At 46.4% G+C, this 21332-nt stretch overlaps 1 protein-coding gene and 1 pseudogene across 2 annotated transcripts in view; both read left to right on the top strand.

The window, feature by feature from the left end:
- Window positions 1-2036: 2036 nt before the first annotated feature.
- On the top strand, window positions 2037-2155 carry LOC143979476 (5S ribosomal RNA; annotated as a pseudogene).
- A 10539-nt stretch (window positions 2156-12694) lies between these two features.
- The window catches only part of CHRNA6 (cholinergic receptor nicotinic alpha 6 subunit), a 66331-nt gene continuing 57693 nt past the window's right edge, over window positions 12695-21332 (top strand). The window contains exon 1 of one of the 2 annotated variants that reach the window (XM_077476108.1): window positions 12695-13099. Coding sequence is in view for 1 of the 2 variants with exons in the window: in XM_077476106.1 (XP_077332232.1) it covers window positions 13024-13099 (76 nt within the window). In the remaining variant the exon portion in view is untranslated. The remainder of the gene's footprint in view (window positions 13100-21332) is intronic. The other variant, XM_077476106.1, reaches the window with a different exon arrangement.

Genomic DNA, 21332 nt, shown 5'->3' with positions numbered 1-21332 from the left:
TATAACTTCTTGCTGAATGATCCACTCCACATTTATGTACCCTTAACTGAGTGTTTGGGTTTTCTAAAGCCTCCTCAAGCTGTGCATGCTTTTTCCTGTCCACTCTTTGTTGAGAAAAAAAAATTGTATCAGGAGGATCACCCAGATAAGCATTATTTTCCATTCTAAAAAGTTTTCACACTTTATTCTATGTAGAGAAAATTCACTAAGCGTGGTATACCAGCAATTAATGCTACTATATCCTTTGGGAGTAAATTTGACTTGTCCGGCAGACAATACTCAAATACTTAGGCATCCAATGGATAAAAGGTTGTAATTCCTATTAAAAAACAAAAACAAAAACACTTTTTTCTCTGGCAGGTTGAGTGTCTCGGCCTGCGCTGACAGTAATTGGTTAATCGTTGAGAAACCAGTTTTAACAGGTGTTTAACGTTATCCTGCTCAGCAGGTCCAGGAGGGAGCTTTGGGGCAGCACAGTGGTGTAGTGGTTAGCACTCTCACCTAGCAGTAAAAAGGGTTGCTGGTTTGAATCCCAACCATGACACTACCTGCCTGGAGTTTGCATGTTCTCCCTGTGCCTGCGTGGGTTTACTCCAGGTACTCCAGTTTCCTCCCATACTCCAAAGATATGTTGGTGGGTTAATTGGCTTCTGTCCAAAATTGGCCCTAGTATATGAATGGAGACCTTGGATTGAGGGTAGGGACTGATGTGAGTGTGCAATGTACAGGGATAGGGACAATTGTAGACACTCACTCAGGATGGACTGGTGTCTTTATTCAACCTTACTAACTATGTAGCTTTATGTTTGCAATAGTTGCTGTGACAGATTGTGCCTTCGCTAAGTGTTATGCACTGGCTAGTCTTCACTTTTGCGGTGAGACAGCTATCTGGGGATATTTTGGATACATCCAAAGAATTTCTAGCAAAAGAAATATACCCCTTTTTTCTTTTAAATGAAGGAGTAAATGTATTTTTTATTTAAAATCTCCTTCTTCTGTGCCAGGCAGTCTCCAGGCAGTCACGACAGCCTCCGCCGTCAGGTTCAAAGGGTAATCCTCAGGGTTAACCGAGGGACAAAAGAGGTCTTGAGGGAGGAAGCCTACAAGATACTGTAGCCTCCTTATGAGAAGGTGCCCCCGCTTGTTCAATAGGAAAAATTCTTCTGCAGTTCTTAGGGATCTGGCAGAAGGAGTGTCAAGACAAATGGGGGACTTCCTCAATAGCTCCAATGTACAAACTGGAGTTCCAAAAGTTTCCGTCTCCTCGTTTTCCCAGATCAAACGTTCCTAAGGATATAGAGAAAAATAAATCTTTCTCTCTAGCATTGGACCATCTTTTGGCAAAAATTGTTCATGGTGGCCCCCATGTAAAAGCAGAGATTGGGGTTTGGTTAAATCTAAAATGGACATTCTATCTCAAAAATCTAAAATTCAATTGCTGAATATAATACCTCCCCTTTTTGCATGAAGATGCATCTCCATATGCCTATTTCCTCGCTCACTAGTAATGTTTTCTTTCAAAGTGGAAAATCTTCTTTTTCAGTGTGTAGCTCTACTTTCCAATCTAGCTGCTACACCTCGAGTACAAGGTTCTGGCTCCTAGCCAGATTGAGGGCCCAAGGTATAACAATTATGTTTTATCTAGTCGATCTGTTCTTGTTAGACCAGTCGGTAGCCCGGTTAGACCAAAAGTATGGTCACCACATTCGACTATCTGGAATATCTAGGTCGGATTCTCAACCTAGGAGGAATCTTCTTTAAAACATCAAGAAAATACTTGGGTCTGATCATAGGTACACCCAGTAAAGGGTATTCGTACCCTAAGATAAGATCAGCGCCATAAAGGACTGATCTAGGTAGTCAAAGCAAGATGTTTTTCTCCTATTCAACTTTGCGTGAAGTTGTCAGGAAAGATGGTGGCTTCATTCAAGGCTGTTCTTTATGCTCAGTCTCATTCTAGACTGCTGCAAAGCAGTATCCTATCGGCTTGAAACAGAGAATTCAAGCTCTACATTCCCAATGTGTTTGACTCCAAAGTCTATGGCCACATCACCCTGATAGCGCTCAATCTCGTCCGATCTTGGAGGCTAAGCAGGGTCAGGCCTGGTTAGTACCCGGATGAAAGACCGCCTGGAAATACCAGGTGCTGTAGGCTGGGTGTGCCGGAACTTCAGTTTATGGTTAACATCCAAAAATCTGCAAAGGAGAAAATCCTTCTTTCAGTTACCTGGGAAATAATATCAACATATGCCAACCTTTTTTTGTTTAGGTTGGGGGACAGTCCTGAAAGAGGCAGCTGTCCAGGAGAAGTGGCCTAGATCAGAAAAGGCCTTGCCCATTAACATTTTAAAAATTCAGGCAGAACACGTGGTTCTGAGGGCCTGAACATTCAGTTTTAGCCCTTGTACACGCGGTCGTTTCCGACGGAAAATGTCCGATCGGACCGCGCTGTCGGATAATCCGACCGTGTGTGTGGGCTTCATCTGATTTTTCCGTCGAAATGTCCGACCAACAAAGTTTGAGAGCTGGATATAAAAAATTTCCGACAACATGATCCGATCGGACTTTGTCCAATCATTTGTAGAGAATTCAGATCGGACAAAGTGCCACGCATGCTCAGATCAAATTCCTAGACCAAAGCTATTGGCTACTAGCCTGATCGTAGTCCCGTCGTAACTAAATAATGTCATCACATTACGAACGATCGGATTTTCCGACAACTTTGTCCGACCGTGTGTATGCAACACCAGTTTTGGACAAAATCCGACGGATTTTGTTGTTGGAATGTCCGACCATGTGTACAAGGGCTAAGGTATTGTTCTGCTAGAAATCAGTCGGTTTATGTCACAGCAGTGGCCTATATTAATTATCAAAGGGACACAAGAAGTTGTGTGGCCCAGAGAAAGGTGAATCTTATCCTATCTTGGGAAGAAAACAATGTACTTTGCATATCGGCACTTTTTCATTCTAGGAATAGAAAATTGGCAGGCAGACTACTTGAGTCACCAGCAGTTTTTCCTGACAGAATGCTTCCTTCACCCTGATATCTTCCTGTCAATATGTCAAGGATGGGAGATCCCAGACATAGAACTGTTTGCATCCAGGATCAACAAAAAAAGATTGACAACTTTGTGTCAAGAACAAAGGATCCGCTAGCATGCAGAACGGGTGCCTTGCTATTCCATGGAATCGGTCCTCACTGGTTTGTGCATTACCTCCTATTCTGCCTGCATCCACAACTTCTTCACAGGATCAAACAGGAAGAGAAGTCGTTGATTCTTGTGACCCCCAGCAGGGTCCAGGAAATCTTGGTATGCAGAGATCGTAGAAATGGCAGTAGGGAACCCATGGACCCTACCTTCACTGCCAGACCTTCTCTTGTAAGGTCTGGAGTTCCATCCTACTTTACAAATGATAAATTTAACGGTTTGGCTATTGAGGCCCACACTCTGAAGAAGCGTGGGCTGTCAGGTTCAGTAGTTTTCTACCTTGGTTTATGCAGAGGCAGCCTCCATGGTTATATATTATGGAGTCTGGGAAACATATGTCTCCTGGTGTGAAACCAGGAGCTACACCTCAGGAAATAAGTTTAGGTAGAGTCCTTGATTTTTTCTGCAGATGGGGTGAGAAATAAAGCTGGCCTTGAGTGCTTTCTAAGGACAGGTCTCGGCCTTATCTGTATTATTTCAACGAACACTTGCTTTGCATTCTTTGGTCCATAACTTTATTCAGGGGGTAACTCTGCTTAATCTCCGGTTAAGTAACCCCTGAACCCTTGGGACTTGAATTTAGTTTTGTTGGCATTACAAAACAGCCTTTTTTGGGCCAATACAACATATTCCCTTGGTCCTTTATTGACAAGGAAACAATTTTTCTGGTAACCATATCTGCTGCAAGAAGGGTATCAGTATTGGCTGCTCATTTTTGTAAAGAGCCATATTTTTGTTGTTCACAAGAATGAGGTAGTATTGCATCCTCATCCTAACTTTCTACTGAAGGTAGTGTCAGGTTTTTATCTAAACCAGGATATTGTTCTACCGTCTGTCAGACTTCTACTTACCAGACCAGTGAGTCCGCTTGGGCAGAGGGTGGTCTCCCGTACTTGTCCGACTCACAACCCCTGGTAGAGTAGACAGGTGACTGAGAGTGTGGAGTGGTATGAGAGCCTATGAAGAGGGTCCAGGAGCTGAAAGTAGGATGAACCCCGAAGCAGCAGGTGCGTAGGCTGAATCGGGTGTGGAGCAGGAGCTGAGCAGGCAGGTCCAGGTACAGGCAGGATTCGGCAACAGGTGGGCAGCAATGGTACAATAGGAACAGGCAGGAGCGAGGTCAGAACAGGCCGAGGTCAGATGCAGGCGGAGATCAGGGGTGCCCAAAGAGCAAGCCAGGTCGTCAGGAGATCGGAGATACAGGAATGCAGATACAGGCAATGGAGCAGGGAACAGAGGAGCTGATGATCAGGCAGACCTAAATAGGCCAATTGGCCCCCAGGAGCGTACACAACAGCGCGCACCGGTGCGCATCGGCGCGCACCAGCACTAACAGGAGGGCGCACATCGGCGCGCACCAGCGACCTGCAGGGGCGCGCACCACAGCGCGCACAGGAGCACGTGTGCCAGCGTGCACCGTCGCACATCGATGCACACCAGCACGGCCAGCACTGCGACCAACCAGGTAACTTCTCTGACAGTGCCCCCTCCTTAAGGGCAGACTCCGGCTGCCCAGTTGGGCCAATCTGGAAGGATGGCGGTTCTTTAAAGCCCGTAAAAGTTCCTGAGCATGCAAGTTGCTCTTGGGCTCCCAGGAGTTGTCCTCAGGGCCATACCCTTTCCATTTAATGAGGTATTGAATTACGTTACCCTTCTTTCTGCAATCGAGAATTGCTTTGACTTCAAACTCCTCTTCGTTATCAATTATGACAGGTTTAGGTGGGCCGGTAGTGCGGCCAGCAAAGGGGTTTGGGGTAACCGGTTTCAGTAGGGTCACGTGAAAGACAGGGTGCACTTTAAGAGAGTCAGGTAGATCAAGTTCATAGGTGACGTCATTTATTTTTCTCTTCACTGTGAAGGGACCCATGAATTTAGGGCCTAATTTCCTAGAGGGACAGGTCATTTTCAAGTTAACTGTGGACAACCACACTTGGTTGCCGGAATCCAGGATAAGTTCTCCACGTCTTCTTATCATACATCTTTTTATAGTACTCCTGAGACTTGGCCATAGTCTCCCTTAGGAGTTTGTTGTTGGTGGAGAAAAAATCCATAGTTTCTGAAACTGCAGGAACAGTACATTCTGGTATTGAGCTGGGTAGGAAAGCTGTGTGGAAGCCGTAATTGGCAAAGAATGGTGTTTGATTGATGGCGGAATGCAAGGAGTTGTTATAAGAGAACTCCGCAACGGGTAATAAGGAGACCCAGTCATCCTGAGAGAAGGCGGAAAAACAGCGGATATATTGCTCCAAGGACTGATTTGTTCTTTCAGTTTGTCCATTTGTCTGGGGGTGATAGGCTGATGAAAATGCTAACTCAATTTCAAGGGATCCACAGAGCGCCTTTCAAAACCTTGAAGTGAATTGGACACCTGAATCGGACACGATGCTCGCTGGGACACCATGCAACCTTACGATTTCCTTAACAAAGATCTTGGCCATCTCCATCGCCGAGGGGGTGCCCTTCATTGGGAGAAAGTGAGCCATCTTGGACAGCCTGTCCACCACAAAGAAGATGGTAGAGAACCCCTCGGATGGGGGAAGTTCCACGATGAAATCCATTGAGATCATTTTCCATGGTCTCTCAGGAACAGGTAAGGGTTTCAACAGGCCCCAAGCTCTTGTCCGGCTGTTCTTACTTTGGGCACAAGTGTTACATGAGTCCACATAATTCTTGCAATCATTGAGTAGTTGGGGCCATCAGAAGGTGCGCTGGACCACCTTGGCAGTCTTTAGGGTACCAAAGTGTCCGGCCATTTTATAGTCGTGGCAGAACTCCATTACATTCACCTTTAAGGCCTCAGGAACCACAATCTTGCATTTACGCCAGAATAAACCTTCTCTTAAGCTGGCTTCAGGGACCGGGGGCATTCCCACAGAAACCTGTCAGATCTTGGAGGTCTCCTTGGAGAAGCAAGACGTTCCCAGAAGGGAGGATTGTATCAGGAGGCAAAGTCTTTTCAGAATCAGAAAACATGCGAGAAAGCGCATCCGGCTTAACATTCTTAGAACCAGGTCTGTAGGTGATATGGAATTGGAATCGGGAAAAAAAAGGGCCCATCTGGCTTTCTATGGTCTTAGTCTTTTGGCTGTTCTCAAATATTCCAAATTCTTATGGTCGGTGTAGACCAAGATGGGATGTGCAGCACCCTCCAATAGGTAACGCCACTCCTCCAGAGCTGCCTTGATGGCCAGAAGTTCTCGATCTCCTACATCATAGTTCCTCTCAGACATCGAGAGTTTGCGGGAAAAGAACTCTACCAGGTAGAGGAGGGCCTTGGCACCCTGCTGCTGAGAGAGCACTGCCCCAACAGCTATTTCCGAAGCATCAACCTCTAGGACGAAGGGCAGAGCTGGATCAGGATGTTTCAGAATGGTAGCTGAAGTGAACCACTCCTTAAGTTTTTCAAAGGCCGTCTGGGCCTTGGGGGTCTAAGAGAATTGGGTACCCTGCCTGGTCAGTTCGGTAATGGGGGCAATAATTGCAGAAAAGCCTCTGATGAACTTCCGGTAAAAGTTAGAGAAGCCAATGACGCGCTGTAAACCCTTCTTATCCACAGGCGCAGGCCAGTCCAGTATGGCAGATACCTTTTGGGGGTCCATTTTAATGCCCTTGAGCGATATGGCCAAGCCCAAAAATTGGATTGACTGGAGTTCAAACTCACATTTTTCGAGTTTCACATAAAGCCTGTGTTGCCTGAGCCGGGTTAGAACATTCCATACATGTCTACGGTGATCATCTAATGACGAGAAGAAGATGAGGATATCGTACAGGTACACGATTACGTATAAGTCCAGGTAGTCACAAAAAATGTCGTTGACAAAATGTTGAAAGGTTGCAGGGGCGTTACACAACCCAAATGGCATGACAGGGTATTCAAAGTGCCCAAATCGAATACGGAAAGCTGTCTTCCACTCGTCTCCTTCTCGGATATGGATTAAATTGTAAGCTCCGTGAAGATCTAATTTCGTGAAGATGACTGCTGTTCCAAGCCTTTGAAAAAGTTCAGGTACTAGGGGTAAAGGATAACAGTTTTTAATAGTTATCTTGTTCAGCTCCCTATAGTTGATGCATGGATGCAGAGAATGGTCTTTCTTTTCGACAAAGAAAATGCCAGCACCGGCTGGGGAGGTGGAAGGGCGGTTAAACCCCTTTTTCAGGTTTTCATCAATATAGTCTTTCAGCATATCTAGCTCCTGCTTCGTTAGTGGGAAAATTCTTCCAAAAGGAACTTCGGTGCCTGGTAACAGTTCTATAGGGCAGTCATAAGGCCTGTGAGGGGGAAGTGTCTCTGCTCCTTTCTTGCTGAATACATCTAGAAAGTCTCTATAAGGTTCGGGGATGGACTGACGTAGTTCTGGGTCAACATTCAAGCAGAGAAGTTGAGAGGGTTCATCAGACGGCCGGCCTAAGCAGTGTTGCTGGCAATACTCTGAAAGGAATTTGACTTCTCCTGTGGCCCAGTTTATGCTGGGGTTGTGGGCCTGCAGCCAAGGCATTCTCAGGATGATGGGAAAAAGAGGGGAAGAGATGGCATCCAGACGTAGGTGCTCCTGGTGACGGGTGCCCATAGTAGCCAACAAAGGGACGGTCTCTTGTGTGACTGGACCGGAACTAAGGGCGGAGCCATCCGCAAGGTGTACAGCAAGCCCCTGGGCCTTGGGTTGACAGGGAAGGTCTGATCGATAAAACAGCTGCATGCTCCGGAATCAATGATAGCTGACACTGGAATATTCCCTCCTGGAAGCTGTAATGTGATGAGAAGAGCAAGGTGAGAACTGGGTTTATGCAGAACAGATGCACACATGGAAGAAGTGGTTACACACTTACATGTCTAGTTGGGGCAGGCCCTTACATAGTGCCTAGGTTCCCCACAGTAAAGGTACAGGTTGTGGGTACGTCTGCGCTGTTTTTCTTCAGGGGTCAGCGAGGGCTGGAGCAAACCAAGCTGCATTGGTTCGGGAGCTTCTTGAGCTGGAGCAGTAGAGGTGGGTAGAAACTGACCGGCAGAACTTGGAACCTTGGGGAGCATCCAAGTGGGGCGGAAATGGCTGGAAGATCTCTCCGACCGACGCTCCCTTAAGCGACGATCAATCTGGATGGAGAGATTGATAAGCTCATCCAAGGATTGAGGTATCCCCACTCGTGCCAACTCATCCTTGAGTGGGTCAGAAAGCCCCATCCGGAATTGGTGGCACAGGGCGGCGTCGTTCCAATTTGTGTCGGAACTCCAGCGTCTGAACTCAACCGCATAGTCCTCGGCCGCTCTGCAACCTTGTGGGAGAGAGTGCAGTGAGGCTTCTGCAGTTACAGTCAATTGGGGGTCCTCATATAGCTGGGACATCGCCAAGAAGAAGGTATCAAGGCTATCCAGGGACCCAGACTTCTGCTCCAGTAGGCGGTGGGCCCAGGTCTGGGGCTCGCCGGACAACAGGGATATCACAAAGCCCACCTTAGTTGCTTCAAGAGAGAATGTGCGAGGTTGCAGTGCAAAATAAAGCTTGCAGGCATTGCGGAATGCACGGTACTTGTTGCGTTCTCCGGTAAATCTCTCGGGTGTAGATACTCGTGGCTCTGGAGGAAGCATTACTACGGAGGGTGTGGGTGAAAGCCTGGCTGAAGATGTTCCCTGGGGATTAGATGAAGAGGATAAGGCTTGAACTTGCTCCTCCAATCTTGAGTTACCTTCCTGGAGGTTCTTTACGGCTTGAGTCAGACCAGCCAGATGTCTGCATAGTTCGTCTATGGGGGAGGCCCCCTGCCCAGACTCGGTCATGGCTGCCTGATACTGTCAGACTTCTACTTACCAGACCAGTGAGTCCGCTTGGGCAGAGGGTGGTCTCCCGTACTTGTCCGACTCACAACCCCTGGTAGAGTAGACAGGTGGCTGAGAGTGCGGAGTGGTATGAGAGCCTATGAAGAGGAGCTGGAAGTAGGATGAACCCCGAAGCAGCAGGTGCGTAGGCTGAAACACAGGCAATCGGGTGCGGAGCAGGAGCTAAGCAGGTGGGTCCAGGTACAGGCAGGATTCGGCAACAGGCGGGCAGCAACGTTACAATAGGAACAGGCAGGAGCGAGGTCAGAACAGGCCGAGGTCAGGTGCAGGCGGAGATCAGGGGTGTCTAAAGAGCAAGCCAGGTCGCCAGGAGATCGGAGATACAGGAATGCAGATACAGGCAATGGAGCAGGGAACGAAGGAGCTGATGATCAGGCAGCACTTAAATGGAGTGTGCGGCAGATCTAAATAGGCTGATTGGCGCCAAACACCACGCACATGCATAAGCGCACACGCACCCGCACGCGCGTGCACACCAGTGCCACCAGCAGCGCACACAACAGCGCGCACCGGTGCGCATCAGCGCTAACAGGAGCGCGCACAGGCGCGCTTCGGCGCGCACCAGCGCCTGCAGGGGCACACACCACAGCGCGCACCGTCGCACATCGACGCACACCAGCACGGCCAGCACCGCGACCAACCAGGTAACTTCTCTGACACCGTCCTTTTTCCAGAACCTTGCAGCCTGATGTCCCGGCCTTCCTGCCAGACGCCTTGCAGCCTGATGTCCCGGCCTTCCCGCCAGACGCCTTGCAGCCTGATGTCCCGGCCTTCCCGACAGACGCCTTGCAGCCTGATGTCCCGGCCTTCCCGCCAGACGCCTTGCAGCCTGATGTCCCGGCCTTCCCGCCAGACGCCTTGCAGCCTGATGTCCCGGCCTTCCCGCCAGACGCCTTGCAGCCTGATGTCCCGGCCTTCCCGCCAGACGCCTTGCAGCCTGATGTCCCGGCCTTCCCGCCAGACGCCTTGCAGCCTGATGTCCCGGCCTTCCCGCCAGACGCCTTGAAGCCTGATGTCCCAGCCTTCCCGCCAGACGCCTTGCAGCCTGATGTCCCGGCCTTCCCGCCAGACGCCTTGCAGCCTGATGTCCCGGCCTTCCCGCCAGACGCCTTGCAGCCTGATGTCCCGGCCTTCCCGCCAGATGCCTTGCAGCCTGATGTCCCGGCCTTCCCGCCAGACGCCTTGCAGCCTGATGTCCCGGCCTTCCCGCCAGACGCCTTGCAGCCTGATGTCCCGGCCTTCCCGCCAGACGCCTTGCAGCCTGATGTCCCGGCCTTCCCGCCAGACGCCTTCCAGCCTGATGTCCCGGCCTTCCCGTCTGACGCCTTCCAGTCTGATGTCCCGGCCTTCCGGTCTGACGCCTTCCAGTCTGATGTCCCGGCCTTCCGGTCTGACGCCTTCCAGTCTGATGTCCCGGCCTTCCGGTCTGACGCCTTCCAGTCTGATGTCCCGGCCTTCCGGTCTGACGCCTTCCAGTCTGATGTCCCGGCCTCGCAGTCTGATGTCCCGGCCTCGCAGTCTGATGTCCCGGCCTCGCAGTCCGATTCCTTCCAGTCTGATGTCCCGGCCTCGCAGTCCGACGCCTTCCAGTCTGATGTCCCGGCCTTGCAGTCCGATGCCTTCCAGTCTGATGTGCCTGCTGTCCAGCCTGATGTGCCTGCCTTCCAGCCTGACGTCCCAGTGCCTGCCTTCCAGCCTGACGTCCCAGTGCCCGCCTTCCAGCCTGACGTCCCAGTGCCCGCCTTCCAGCCTGACGTCCCAGTGCCCGCCTTCCAGCCCGACGTCCCAGTGCCCGCCTTCCAGCCCAACGTCCCAGTGCCCGCCTTCCAGCCTGACGTCCCAGTGCCCGCCTTCCAGCCTGACGTCCCAGTGCCCGCCTTCCAGCCTGACGTGCCGCTGCCCGCCTTCCAGCCCATTGTGCCAGCTTCCCGGTCCGATGCTTCTGTCTGCTGCCCTGCTTGAAGTGCCCGTTACCCAACCTGATGTGACTTTGCTCATAGCCCAGCTTGACGCAATGGACTTTCCCCAGCAACTGCTAGTTGGAGCGTCCGGAGGTCGCTCCTTTGAGGGGGGGTACTGTCAGGAAAGGTTCCCTCCGCTGGTAATATCAATCATTTGGCATGCAGTACTGCGATCCACCAGCAGGTGTCTCCTGCTGGAATTATGTAATCTTTGGTCCGCAGTACTGGTGTCCACCAGCGGAGGGATCCTGGCAGTGTGGAGCAGGTATTGCCTTCTACAGTCAGGCGTCACATGACTGACAGCAGCCATTATAAATACCCGGCAGGTGCACACACACCTCGCCTTGGTATTGTTCCTTGTGCCCTGACCTGCTGCTGGCGATCCTGATTCTGAACCTATTACTGTGCCCTGAACCTGTGACCCGTGGTTCTGATCCTGTTTCCCTGTCCTGGTCCCTACCCTGTCCCACCTGTTACCATTATCCCTGTCCTGCAGTCTGATCCGTCCATCCTCTCCCTGTCCTGTGTTCCTTACCCCATTTGCTGATCTCCCCGTGTATGACCTTGGCCTGGCTTGTGACTCTGATTCTGGACTGCCCTTGTTTATTTGGTGATCCTCTGTGTATGACCCTGGCCTGCCTACCGTTTACGGTCCTTGCATTTCCCATTTATTGTACATATCTGTCTGTTGTTGTTTGGGGGTCTTTGTTGGTTGGTTTATTACACTGTGTGGTTGTATTTATATTATTCACTTTCTTTAATAAATCCTATTTCACTTATACACGTTTGGGTTTCCTCTGTTGCAGTCCACACAGTTCTGGTCTTATCTGATACGTGACAACCCCACAGCATATGATTCTAGGGACCCCATATTGTATTTCATTCATATACTGTATGCCTGAATGCTTTCCTTATATTCATAGGTTTCTCATCAGCATAGTGCCTATAGTTTTACCTTATCTTCTTCTACACCCTGCAATATAGGATTCTATGATCCCATATTGCATCACAGGATTCAAAGTGTTTGTTGCCATTTCCCTGGAGTAAACAGTGGATACACATAGGTCTAAATATGAGATATTAGACACTTAAGTGGTAAATGGAGGCATTCCAAGCCCCCAGGATCAGGGTTGGACACTCATTGATGTATTTTCTGCTCCCCTAAGACAACAAAGGTCCACTGTTGTGGAGCTACAGGTCTAGCAGAACCTTCAAAATGAATGTGAGATACAATGGACGACTGGTCTTCCAATACAATGGACTTCATACTAAATGAAGGTGATAACACCACATTATACAGGTGTCCCATTATTGTGTGATACTAATTCTGTTTCATCAGGGCATCAATCTGACAATGTTTGAGGAAAAAAAATTACTGAAAAACATAGTTACTTGAGGCCAGCATTGTAAATTAAACACAATTTGTCAGTTGGACATTTATATAGCATATGCCACTGTAAATAGAAAAAGGTCAATATTGCTCTCAGATGATAGGACGCTTGTTTGAAATCATGTATACGCTATGTTAATTTAATAGAGACTATTCCAGGGTCTGATTATATTCTCAGAAATAACCCGAAGCCCTTCTGCATGGTCAATTTTCAGTAGCATCAAACCCAGGTGTGTCTGTAAATTGAGTAGCCAACATCTGCTAACCCCTGCACAGAACAGGTTGCATTCTATTGCTCTGCATCACTCTATTTTCAGCTCCCATCTCACTGTTGCTATTGTTTATCCCTTGGGGCTGTGTTCTCTAGCATGTGAACGGGTACTTTTCCCTATGAATTTTTTCCTCATAAAAGAAACACACATGCAGTGTCAGTGACAGGGGAGCAGTGTGAGTCTTTCTCCGCTCTACCTGCCCCTATTTTTGGCACATCACACACATAAACAGTCATTGTACCTGTGCTTAGACACTAGACGGAGACCTTGATTTATATCCATGCTTCTAGCTGGATCCTGAATCATACATCTCACTTGTTTGTTCACCTTCAGTTTGTTATTTTCTGCTGGAGAAGAAATGATTCTTTGCCATGTTAAGAAAACTGAAATGTATTTCTGCTGTGTTGTACTTGTGATGTTGGTAGTCGTGCAAGGTAAGTCATTAAGAAATTAATTAGTATGGTTTTTTGATCAACATGCTTCTAGGAGGTTTTAAAATTGTAATTTAAGGTCAAGTATCCATTGTAGGTTTTTAGGCATTTGGATTCAATCTGGATTCAGATTGTTTTGTTGTTATCATTGCATTTATGTTTAGTATATTTACCATATAATAAGAGTGCTAATCAGCATCATATTTAATATACAATAATGGGCATAGGTATATGTCAGTGAGTGTGATTTTTCACCAGACATTCACTGGTAATGAATCAATGACTGTCATTTAAAATGCATGCACCCGGAAGATTCACCCACATTTTGTGTTTGGTGCACATTAGATTCCCTATATTATTAATTTACCTAATTTTTTTATAAATATTTTGATATTATAGGGGAAGTATTTATTTAGCCGTGAATGTGAATTTCACCAGACGTTCACTAGTGGTGACTTACCGGTAATCACTGTATCTTAAAATGCATGCACCTGGAAGATTCACCCACATAGATTGTTTGGTACATGTTAGATTCACTGCCTTATTATTTACCCTTTTTTATAAATATTTTTACATTATAAGGGGCTTATTTATATAGCAGGCAATGTGAATTTCACCAGGCATTCACTGATGGTGACTCAATCACTGTTGTTTAAAATGCATGCACCTTGAAGATTCACCCACATTGAATGTTTAGCGCATGCTAAATTTGCTGCCTTATTAAATTACCCCATTTTTAAATAAATATTTTTATTTTATAAGGGGCTTATTTATACAGCAGGCAATGTGAATTTTACCAGACATCAATGATTGTGACTCAATCACTGTTGTTTAAAACACATGCACCTGGAAGATTCACCCTGTGATTGGTGCACATTAGATTCACTTAGAAATAAGCCCCATATTTTTTTCTTTCAATATTTAATATTATTGACTACATTTAAGATAATGAGATTTGGTTGTAGCTTTCTGAGAGCTAAAAAGGTCTTCATCTCAATAAAATACTGCATTTTATATAATATTTATTTGGGATTACTTAATGGAATAAAGTCATGATGTATATAGCATTCCATAGCAACCAATCAAAAGGCAGCTTACATTACTCAGCCCATTTTAGGCTATTGAATGATGTTACTTAAGTGATTGCTTTGAGCTAATGTGTACATTTTCAAAATTTACAATTTTACAAATTAGAAGTTGACTTTGATTTAAAAAAAAAAAAAAAAAAAAAGCATGAGTAGGCATCGACCCATATATTACCTGACTATTTAATATTTAGTGATGTTTTGCTCTACTTAGGCCGCGTACACACGCGGGGACTGTTCGCCCAACTTTGTCCGCTGAACAGTGTTTCGGCGGACAGTCCGCTCGTGTGTGGGCTTTCAGCGGACAGTTTCAGCGAACAGTCCGCTGAACAAGGTTTTTCGGAAATTCCGTAAAACTGTCCGCTGAAACTTTGTTTCAGCGAACAGTCCCCTCGTGTGTAGGCTTGTTCGTCAAACTAAGTTCCGCGCATGCTCAGAAAGGATTTACACGCCGAAAGTTATAATGCAGTGTATAGGACGTTGTATTTTCCGTCCCGTCGTACGTGCCGTTCACGTCATCGCGCACGGTTTCAGCAAACTGTTCGTTCGTCGTGTGTGGGCAAGTCCGTCCATGCTAATTTTGAGCGGACTGTTTGCTGAAACTGTTTGACGGACAAAGTTGGGCGAACAGTCCCCGCGTGTGTACGCGGCCTCAGTGAATTAAACATTAGTTTAATATAGAAAATATTATATGAGTTCATAAACCGGTGCAGCATTTAGCAATATTTCAGCACTAAAAAAGTTACAGCCAGGACGCACAGCCTTGCATTGTGGAGAAATATAAGCCCTCTGGCATTAAAAGGGTTGAAAGACTAAGACAATTTAGTCAATGAAATTTTAATCTTGAGCAGCCAAGCATTAAATAAGGACTTAAGGGAGAGCTGGAGTCAGAAGTGCCTTGCGTAACATCATCTTCACTTGTCAAACCAAGTTTAGAAGAAATTTGCAGAAGTGCTCTCTAAAACCATTCAGTGTGTCTGCTCAATAAAACTTTAATAGAGAGATGTTCGCGTTATTCCACACAGCATAAAAAATGTTTGCTTGTTCCCCAAAACACCTGTGGCTGTTTGTATTGCCTGACTGTATATTTTGGCTAGTATAGGTCACTTGTTAAACTTAAAAATATTGTTAGAGAGAGATGGTGGAGTTTCACATATGCCACATATGCAACGTGTCTGTGACAAGTGAACTATGATATAAGATTACAGGAGACTGTTCTGCAAAAGAGAATGTTGGGGTATTTTCACAATAAATAATGTTTTGGCATTTCTTCTAAAGCTGAACTCCAGGCAAACAGCAAAATAATCAAATTAACCCCTTCCCTACCCTCTGAAACCTGAAAATTGTCCTGGCCAGGAAGGGGGTGAAAGTGTCCTGTATTGAGGTGAAAATGTCCTGTATTGAAGTGGTTAAATACATACACTATATTACCAAAAGTATTTGGACACCTGCCTTTGAACGCACTTGAACTTTAATGGCATCCCAGTCTTAGTCTGTAGTGTTCAATATTGAGTTGGTCCACCCTGTGCAGCTATAACATCTTCAACTCTTCTGGGAAGGCTGTACACAAGGTTTAGGAGTGTGTTTATGGTAATGTTTGACCATTTTTGCAGAAGCGCTTTTGTGATGTCAGGCACTGATGTGGACGAGAAGGCCTGGCTCGCAGTCTCTGCTGTAATTCATCCTTTAGATGTTCTATAGGGTTGAGATCATGACCAGGTTGTGCAAGCCAGTCAAGTTCTTCCACCACAAACTCGCTCATCCATTTCTTTATGGACCTTGTTTGTGCACTGGTGTGCAGTCATTTTGGAACAGGAAAGGCCATCCCCAAACTGTTCCCACACAGTTGGGAGCATAAAATTAAGAGTTCCCTTCACTGTAAATAATGTGCCAAGCCCAACCCTTGAAAGACAACCCCACTCCATAATCCCCCTCCACCAAATGTATGGACCAGTGCACAAAGCATGGTCCATAAAGACATGGATGAGTGAATTTGGGGTGGAGGATCTTGACTGGCCTGCACAGAGTCCTGATCTCAACCCAATAGAATGTCTTTGGGATGAATTAGAGTGGAGACTGTCAGTAAGGCCTTCTCTTCCACATCAGTGTCTGACCTCACAAATGCGCTTTTGAAAGAATGGTCATAATTCCCATAGACACGCTTCTAAACCTTGTGGTAAGCCTTCTCAGAAGAGTTGAAGCTGTTATAGCTGCAAAGGATGGGCCAACTCAATATTAAACCCTAAGGACTAGGTCTGGGATTCCATTAAAGTTCATGTGTGTGTAAAAGCAGGTGTCCCAATACTTTTGGTAATATAGTGTATATGGGAGCTGTTTTACCTGCTAAAGAATTCGTATTTCTGTCCATCCAATACAGCTCTGCCACACAGCACAGTCCTATCTCAAAGGCCAAAACGCCTTATTTTCTTTTTTCTCTACTGTAGTGAGTGCTTACAGGTCTTTTCCCTCCCACAGCCTGCTCTCTCCTATCAACATGCTCCTTGCAGTGCAGGACAATTGATTGGCTCCTAGCACTGCTTCTCCATCCCCAGTGGAGTATCATCCATAGGTGCAGAGTGTTCACTGCACATGGGCCTCTGAGGGGAAGGGGGTTGGGGGTCCACTGTGACCCACCCTGCACACATGGATGATTGTCCCTTGGTTCACAACCGGGGATGATCAGTGCGGCGGGAGGAACAGCTGTAAAGCACCAATCTCCCTGCATAACAGTCGCTTCTCCTCCCCTCCCTTCCATGGCTATGAGTGCTCATAGCTGATCCTCCCGGGCTGTTCTCTGTGTCCTCCTCCTCCCGTTCTCCTCCTCCGTTCCCTGTGTTCTCTCCCAGCCCACTGTGTCCCCCTTCTCCGCACCCCCGTTCTCCTCCTCCTCCTCCTCCCCCCGTTCTCCTCCGTCCCCCATTTTCCTCCTCCACTCCCCCATTCTCCCCCTTCTCCATTCTCCTCTGGCCCGCTGTGTCCACCTCCTCTGCCCCCCCTCGTCAGGGATGTGTCAGGATGCAGAGCGGAGGAAAAGGCCAGTAAATATGTAATTTACTGGCCCCTTCCTTTTCTGAATTGGATACAGAGAGCGATCGTTGCTGAACGCTCTCTATAACCTGTAATAACTGAGCAGAGTAACCTGTGTGTTACTCTGGTTCAGTTTATGAACGGACAGAAACTTCTGTCTCCTCTACATTTATGTTCAATGCTAAGAAAGGGACTGGGGAATCTGTGTCCTCAGTCCCTTTCCCTGTCGCAAAGGGGAGATGTCAGGGGTCTAAATATATAGATATCTCATCAAACACCACAGACAAGGCTGATTAACCACTTCAGCCCCGGACCAATTATCAGCCTAAGGACCAGAGGTCTTTTTACAATTTCGCACTGCACTGCTTTAACTGGTAATTGTGCGGTCATGCAATGTTGTATCCAAACGAAATTTGCGTCCTTTTCTTCCCACAAATACAGCTTTCTTTTGATGGTACTTTTTGCGATATAAATGGAAAAAGACGGAAAATTTCGAGAAAAAAATATATTTTCTAATTTTTGTTATAAGAAAAATCGAATAAACTCAATTTTAGTCATACATTTAGGACAAAATTTATTCAGCCACATGTCTTTAGTAAAAAAAATGTCAATAAGCGTATATTTATTGGTTTGCGCAAAAGTTATAGCGTCTACAAACTAGAGTACATTTTCTGGAATTTACACAGCTTTTAATTTATGACTGCCTATCTCATTTCTTGAGGTGCTAAAATGGCAGGGCAGTACAAACCCCCCCCCCCCAAATGACACCATTTTGGAAAGTAGACACCCCAAGGAAATTGCTGAGGGGCATGTTGAGCCCATTGAATATTTTTTTTGTCCCAAGTGATTGAATAATGACACAAAAAAAAAAAGTTTACAAAAAGTTGTCACTAAATTATATATTGCTCACACATACCATAGTTATATGTGGAATTGCACCCCAAAATATATTCTGCTGCTTCTTCTGAGTATGGGGATACCACATATGTGGAACTTTTTGGGAGTCTAGCCGCGTACGGCACCCCGAAAACCAATCACTGCCGTCAGGATTTCTAAGGGTGCAAATTTTTGATTTCACTCCTCACTACCTATCACAGTTTCGAAGGCCATAAATTTCCAAAATAACATAACCCCCCCCCCCCCCGAATGACCCCCATTTTGGAAAGTAGACACCCCAAGGAAATTGCTGAGGGGCATGTTGAGCCCATTAAATATTTATTTTTGTCCCAAGTGATTGAATAAAGACACAAAAAAAAAAAAGTTTACAAAAAGTTGACACTAAATGATATATTGCTCACACATGCCATAGTTATATGTAGAATTGCACCCCAAAATATATTCTGCTGCTTCTCCTGAGTACGAGGATACCACATATGTCGGACTTTTTGGGAGTCTAGCTGCGTACGGCACCCCGAAAACCAATCACTGCCGTCAGGATTTCTAAGGGTGCAAACTTTTGATTTCACTCCTCACTATCTATCACAGTTTCAAAGGCCATAAAATGCCAAAATAGCACAAACCCCCCCCCCCCCCCCAAATGACCCCATTTTGGAAAGTAGACACCCCAAGCTATTTACTGAGAAGCATGTTGAGTCCATGAAATATATTATATTTTGCCACAAGTTGCATGAATATTACAATTTTTTTTTTTGCACAAAGTTGTCACTAAATGATATATTGCTCACACATGCTATGGGCATAAGTGAAATTAAACCCCAAAATAAATTCTGCTGCTTCTCCCGAGTATGGGGATACCACATGTGGGGGACTTGTTGGGAGCCTAGCCACGTACGGGACCCCGAAAACCAATCCCCGCCTTCCAGATTTAAAAATAAAACGCTACCAAAAAAACTGTTAGCGATCGCAGGGATCAGGCCTGACTCTGCGAATGCTGCAGTTATGTGTTTAGTGTTTTGTAAGTGACAGTGATCGATCGAAACTGCACTTGGGTGGGCTGGACGGAGGGGCAAAACGCAGGTGCCAGCAGGTATCTGGGCTGATCCCGCTAACAATGCGTTTTTTTGGAACCCTAAACTGCTGGAGACGCTAGTATAGATCTGATCAGATATTGATCTGTTCAGATTCTATACCACTACGGGAGGTGTATGCTTTGCGCGTGGGTGTTAGCGGTACTGGCACTAACCTAGCGCTGCCTGGGGCGACGCAGACCCTGACCCTAAAACCTAATTGATATCACCCGCCGGGTGATCAGAGGGTTAAATCTTTATTGGGTAATAAATGGTGGGTGCCCTGATGCTATAAAAAGCAAACTAACTAACCAGAGTCACCCGTAACACTTATACGGTGATCACTGGTGAAAGGGTTAACTAGGGGCAATCAGGGGATTCAAATTTTTAATAGGTAGTATATGGGGGTCCCTGGCGCTATATAAAAACCTGACGGGGAACCTAAATAACTAACTGGCTAACCAGCGTCACCAGTGACACTTATACAGTGATCGCTGGTGAAAGGGTTAACTAGGGGCAATCAGGGGGTTAAAACCATTATTGGGTAGTATATGGGGGTACCTAGCGCTATAAATGCCTAGCGGTGAACCTAAAAAAATAACTAGCTACCTAGCGACACTAGTGACACTAATGCAGCGATCAGAAAAATGATCGATTAGTGACACTGGCAAAAGGGGGTGAAAGGGTTAACTAGGGGCAATCAAGGGGTTAAAACTGTTATTGGGTAGTATATCGGGGTACCTAGCACTATAAAAACCTGGCGGTGAACCTAAAAAAATAACTAGCTACTTAGCGGCACTAGTGACACTAATGCAGCGATCAGAAAAACGATCGCTTAGTGACACTGGCAAAAGGGGGTGAAATTGTTAACTCTAGGGGCAATCAGGGGGTTAAACCTTTATTGTGGGGGTAGGGGGCTACCCTAGACCTAACACTAACTGCCCTGACAGTTTTTACTGTCACAACTGACACTAAATGCAGTGATCAGAAAATAAATGATCACTGCAATCGATGACACTGTGACTGGGAGGGGGAGGGGGGACGATCGGGGGGGTTTGTGTGCCTATGTGTACCTACATGTCAGTGTAGTGTTGGTGCACACTTACTTTAAGTCTTCTCCTCGTAGTCCGGTCAAAAAGACCGCCCGAGGAGAATAACATCACTTTCTCACTGCCTGTGTTTACTATACACAGCGGGGGAAGCTTCTCATTCGCCAGGAGCGATCAAGAGGGGATGGCCAGAAGCCAACGGCCATCCCCTCATCCCGGATCGCTCCTGCAGCAAAACAGACCGCCGCATCCAGAGGGAGGGGGTCCGATCGTACCCCCCACCCGCTGGAAGGCGAACACGTACATGTACGTGCTTGTGCCTGTCTGTGCCATTGCACCAACGTACATTGCCATGCGGCGGTCCTTAAGTGGTTAAAAATAAATGTATATATATATATATATTGCAAAAAGTATTAAAAATAAAATTGCAAAAAAATATAAAAACTATACTTAAAGAACTACTGCTGACAACAATCCCCCCCGCCCCCACTGTCCACTGCCTCAACCCCCCCCCCCCCCCCCAAAAAAATACACTGCTCTACTGACACCAACCTCTGCCCTACTGACAACATTCACTGCCTCATACCCCCCCCCCCCCTTCCCCAGAAGCACTGTGAAAAAAAAATATTAAGTGAAATATCGAAAATAAAAACAACAAAATTGTAAAAAATAATACATAATAAGATAATAAAAACAAAAAAAAATACTGACACTGTCCACTGCCCTACTGACACTGTTCAAATTCCTTCTTCAAGATCTGATTTGCATGTCTAATGATACGATGGCAAGAAAAAAATATATATAAAAGTCAATCGTATATGTACGTGACACATGTATGTAAACATACAATTGAGAGAAAGGCATGGGGGAATAAAGATGGGACAAGCATTTTATAAGAATTGGTGGTACTTACGATATAACCGACTGTGATGAAACATTGTACACATCAAGGTCCTGCATAGATCGTTGTTCCACGTCTCAAGGTGGCCTCATATCGTGGATCATTTGGGAAAGGAATCTCCAAAGGGTGATTATGAGCACATAGATGGTAACTCTTGGCCAGAAATTGGCATACAGTTTAACCTTGGCAATGTTTTCAAGAATTTAG

This window comes from Lithobates pipiens, unplaced genomic scaffold (assembly GCF_037356315.1).
Source record: "Lithobates pipiens isolate NorthernLeopardFrog02 unplaced genomic scaffold, aLitPip1_a1.2 Scaffold_13, whole genome shotgun sequence".
Taxonomy (NCBI): domain Eukaryota; kingdom Metazoa; phylum Chordata; class Amphibia; order Anura; family Ranidae; genus Lithobates; species Lithobates pipiens.
Note: the sequence above shows the minus strand (reverse complement) of the source record. Positions and strands in the feature narration are given on the sequence as shown.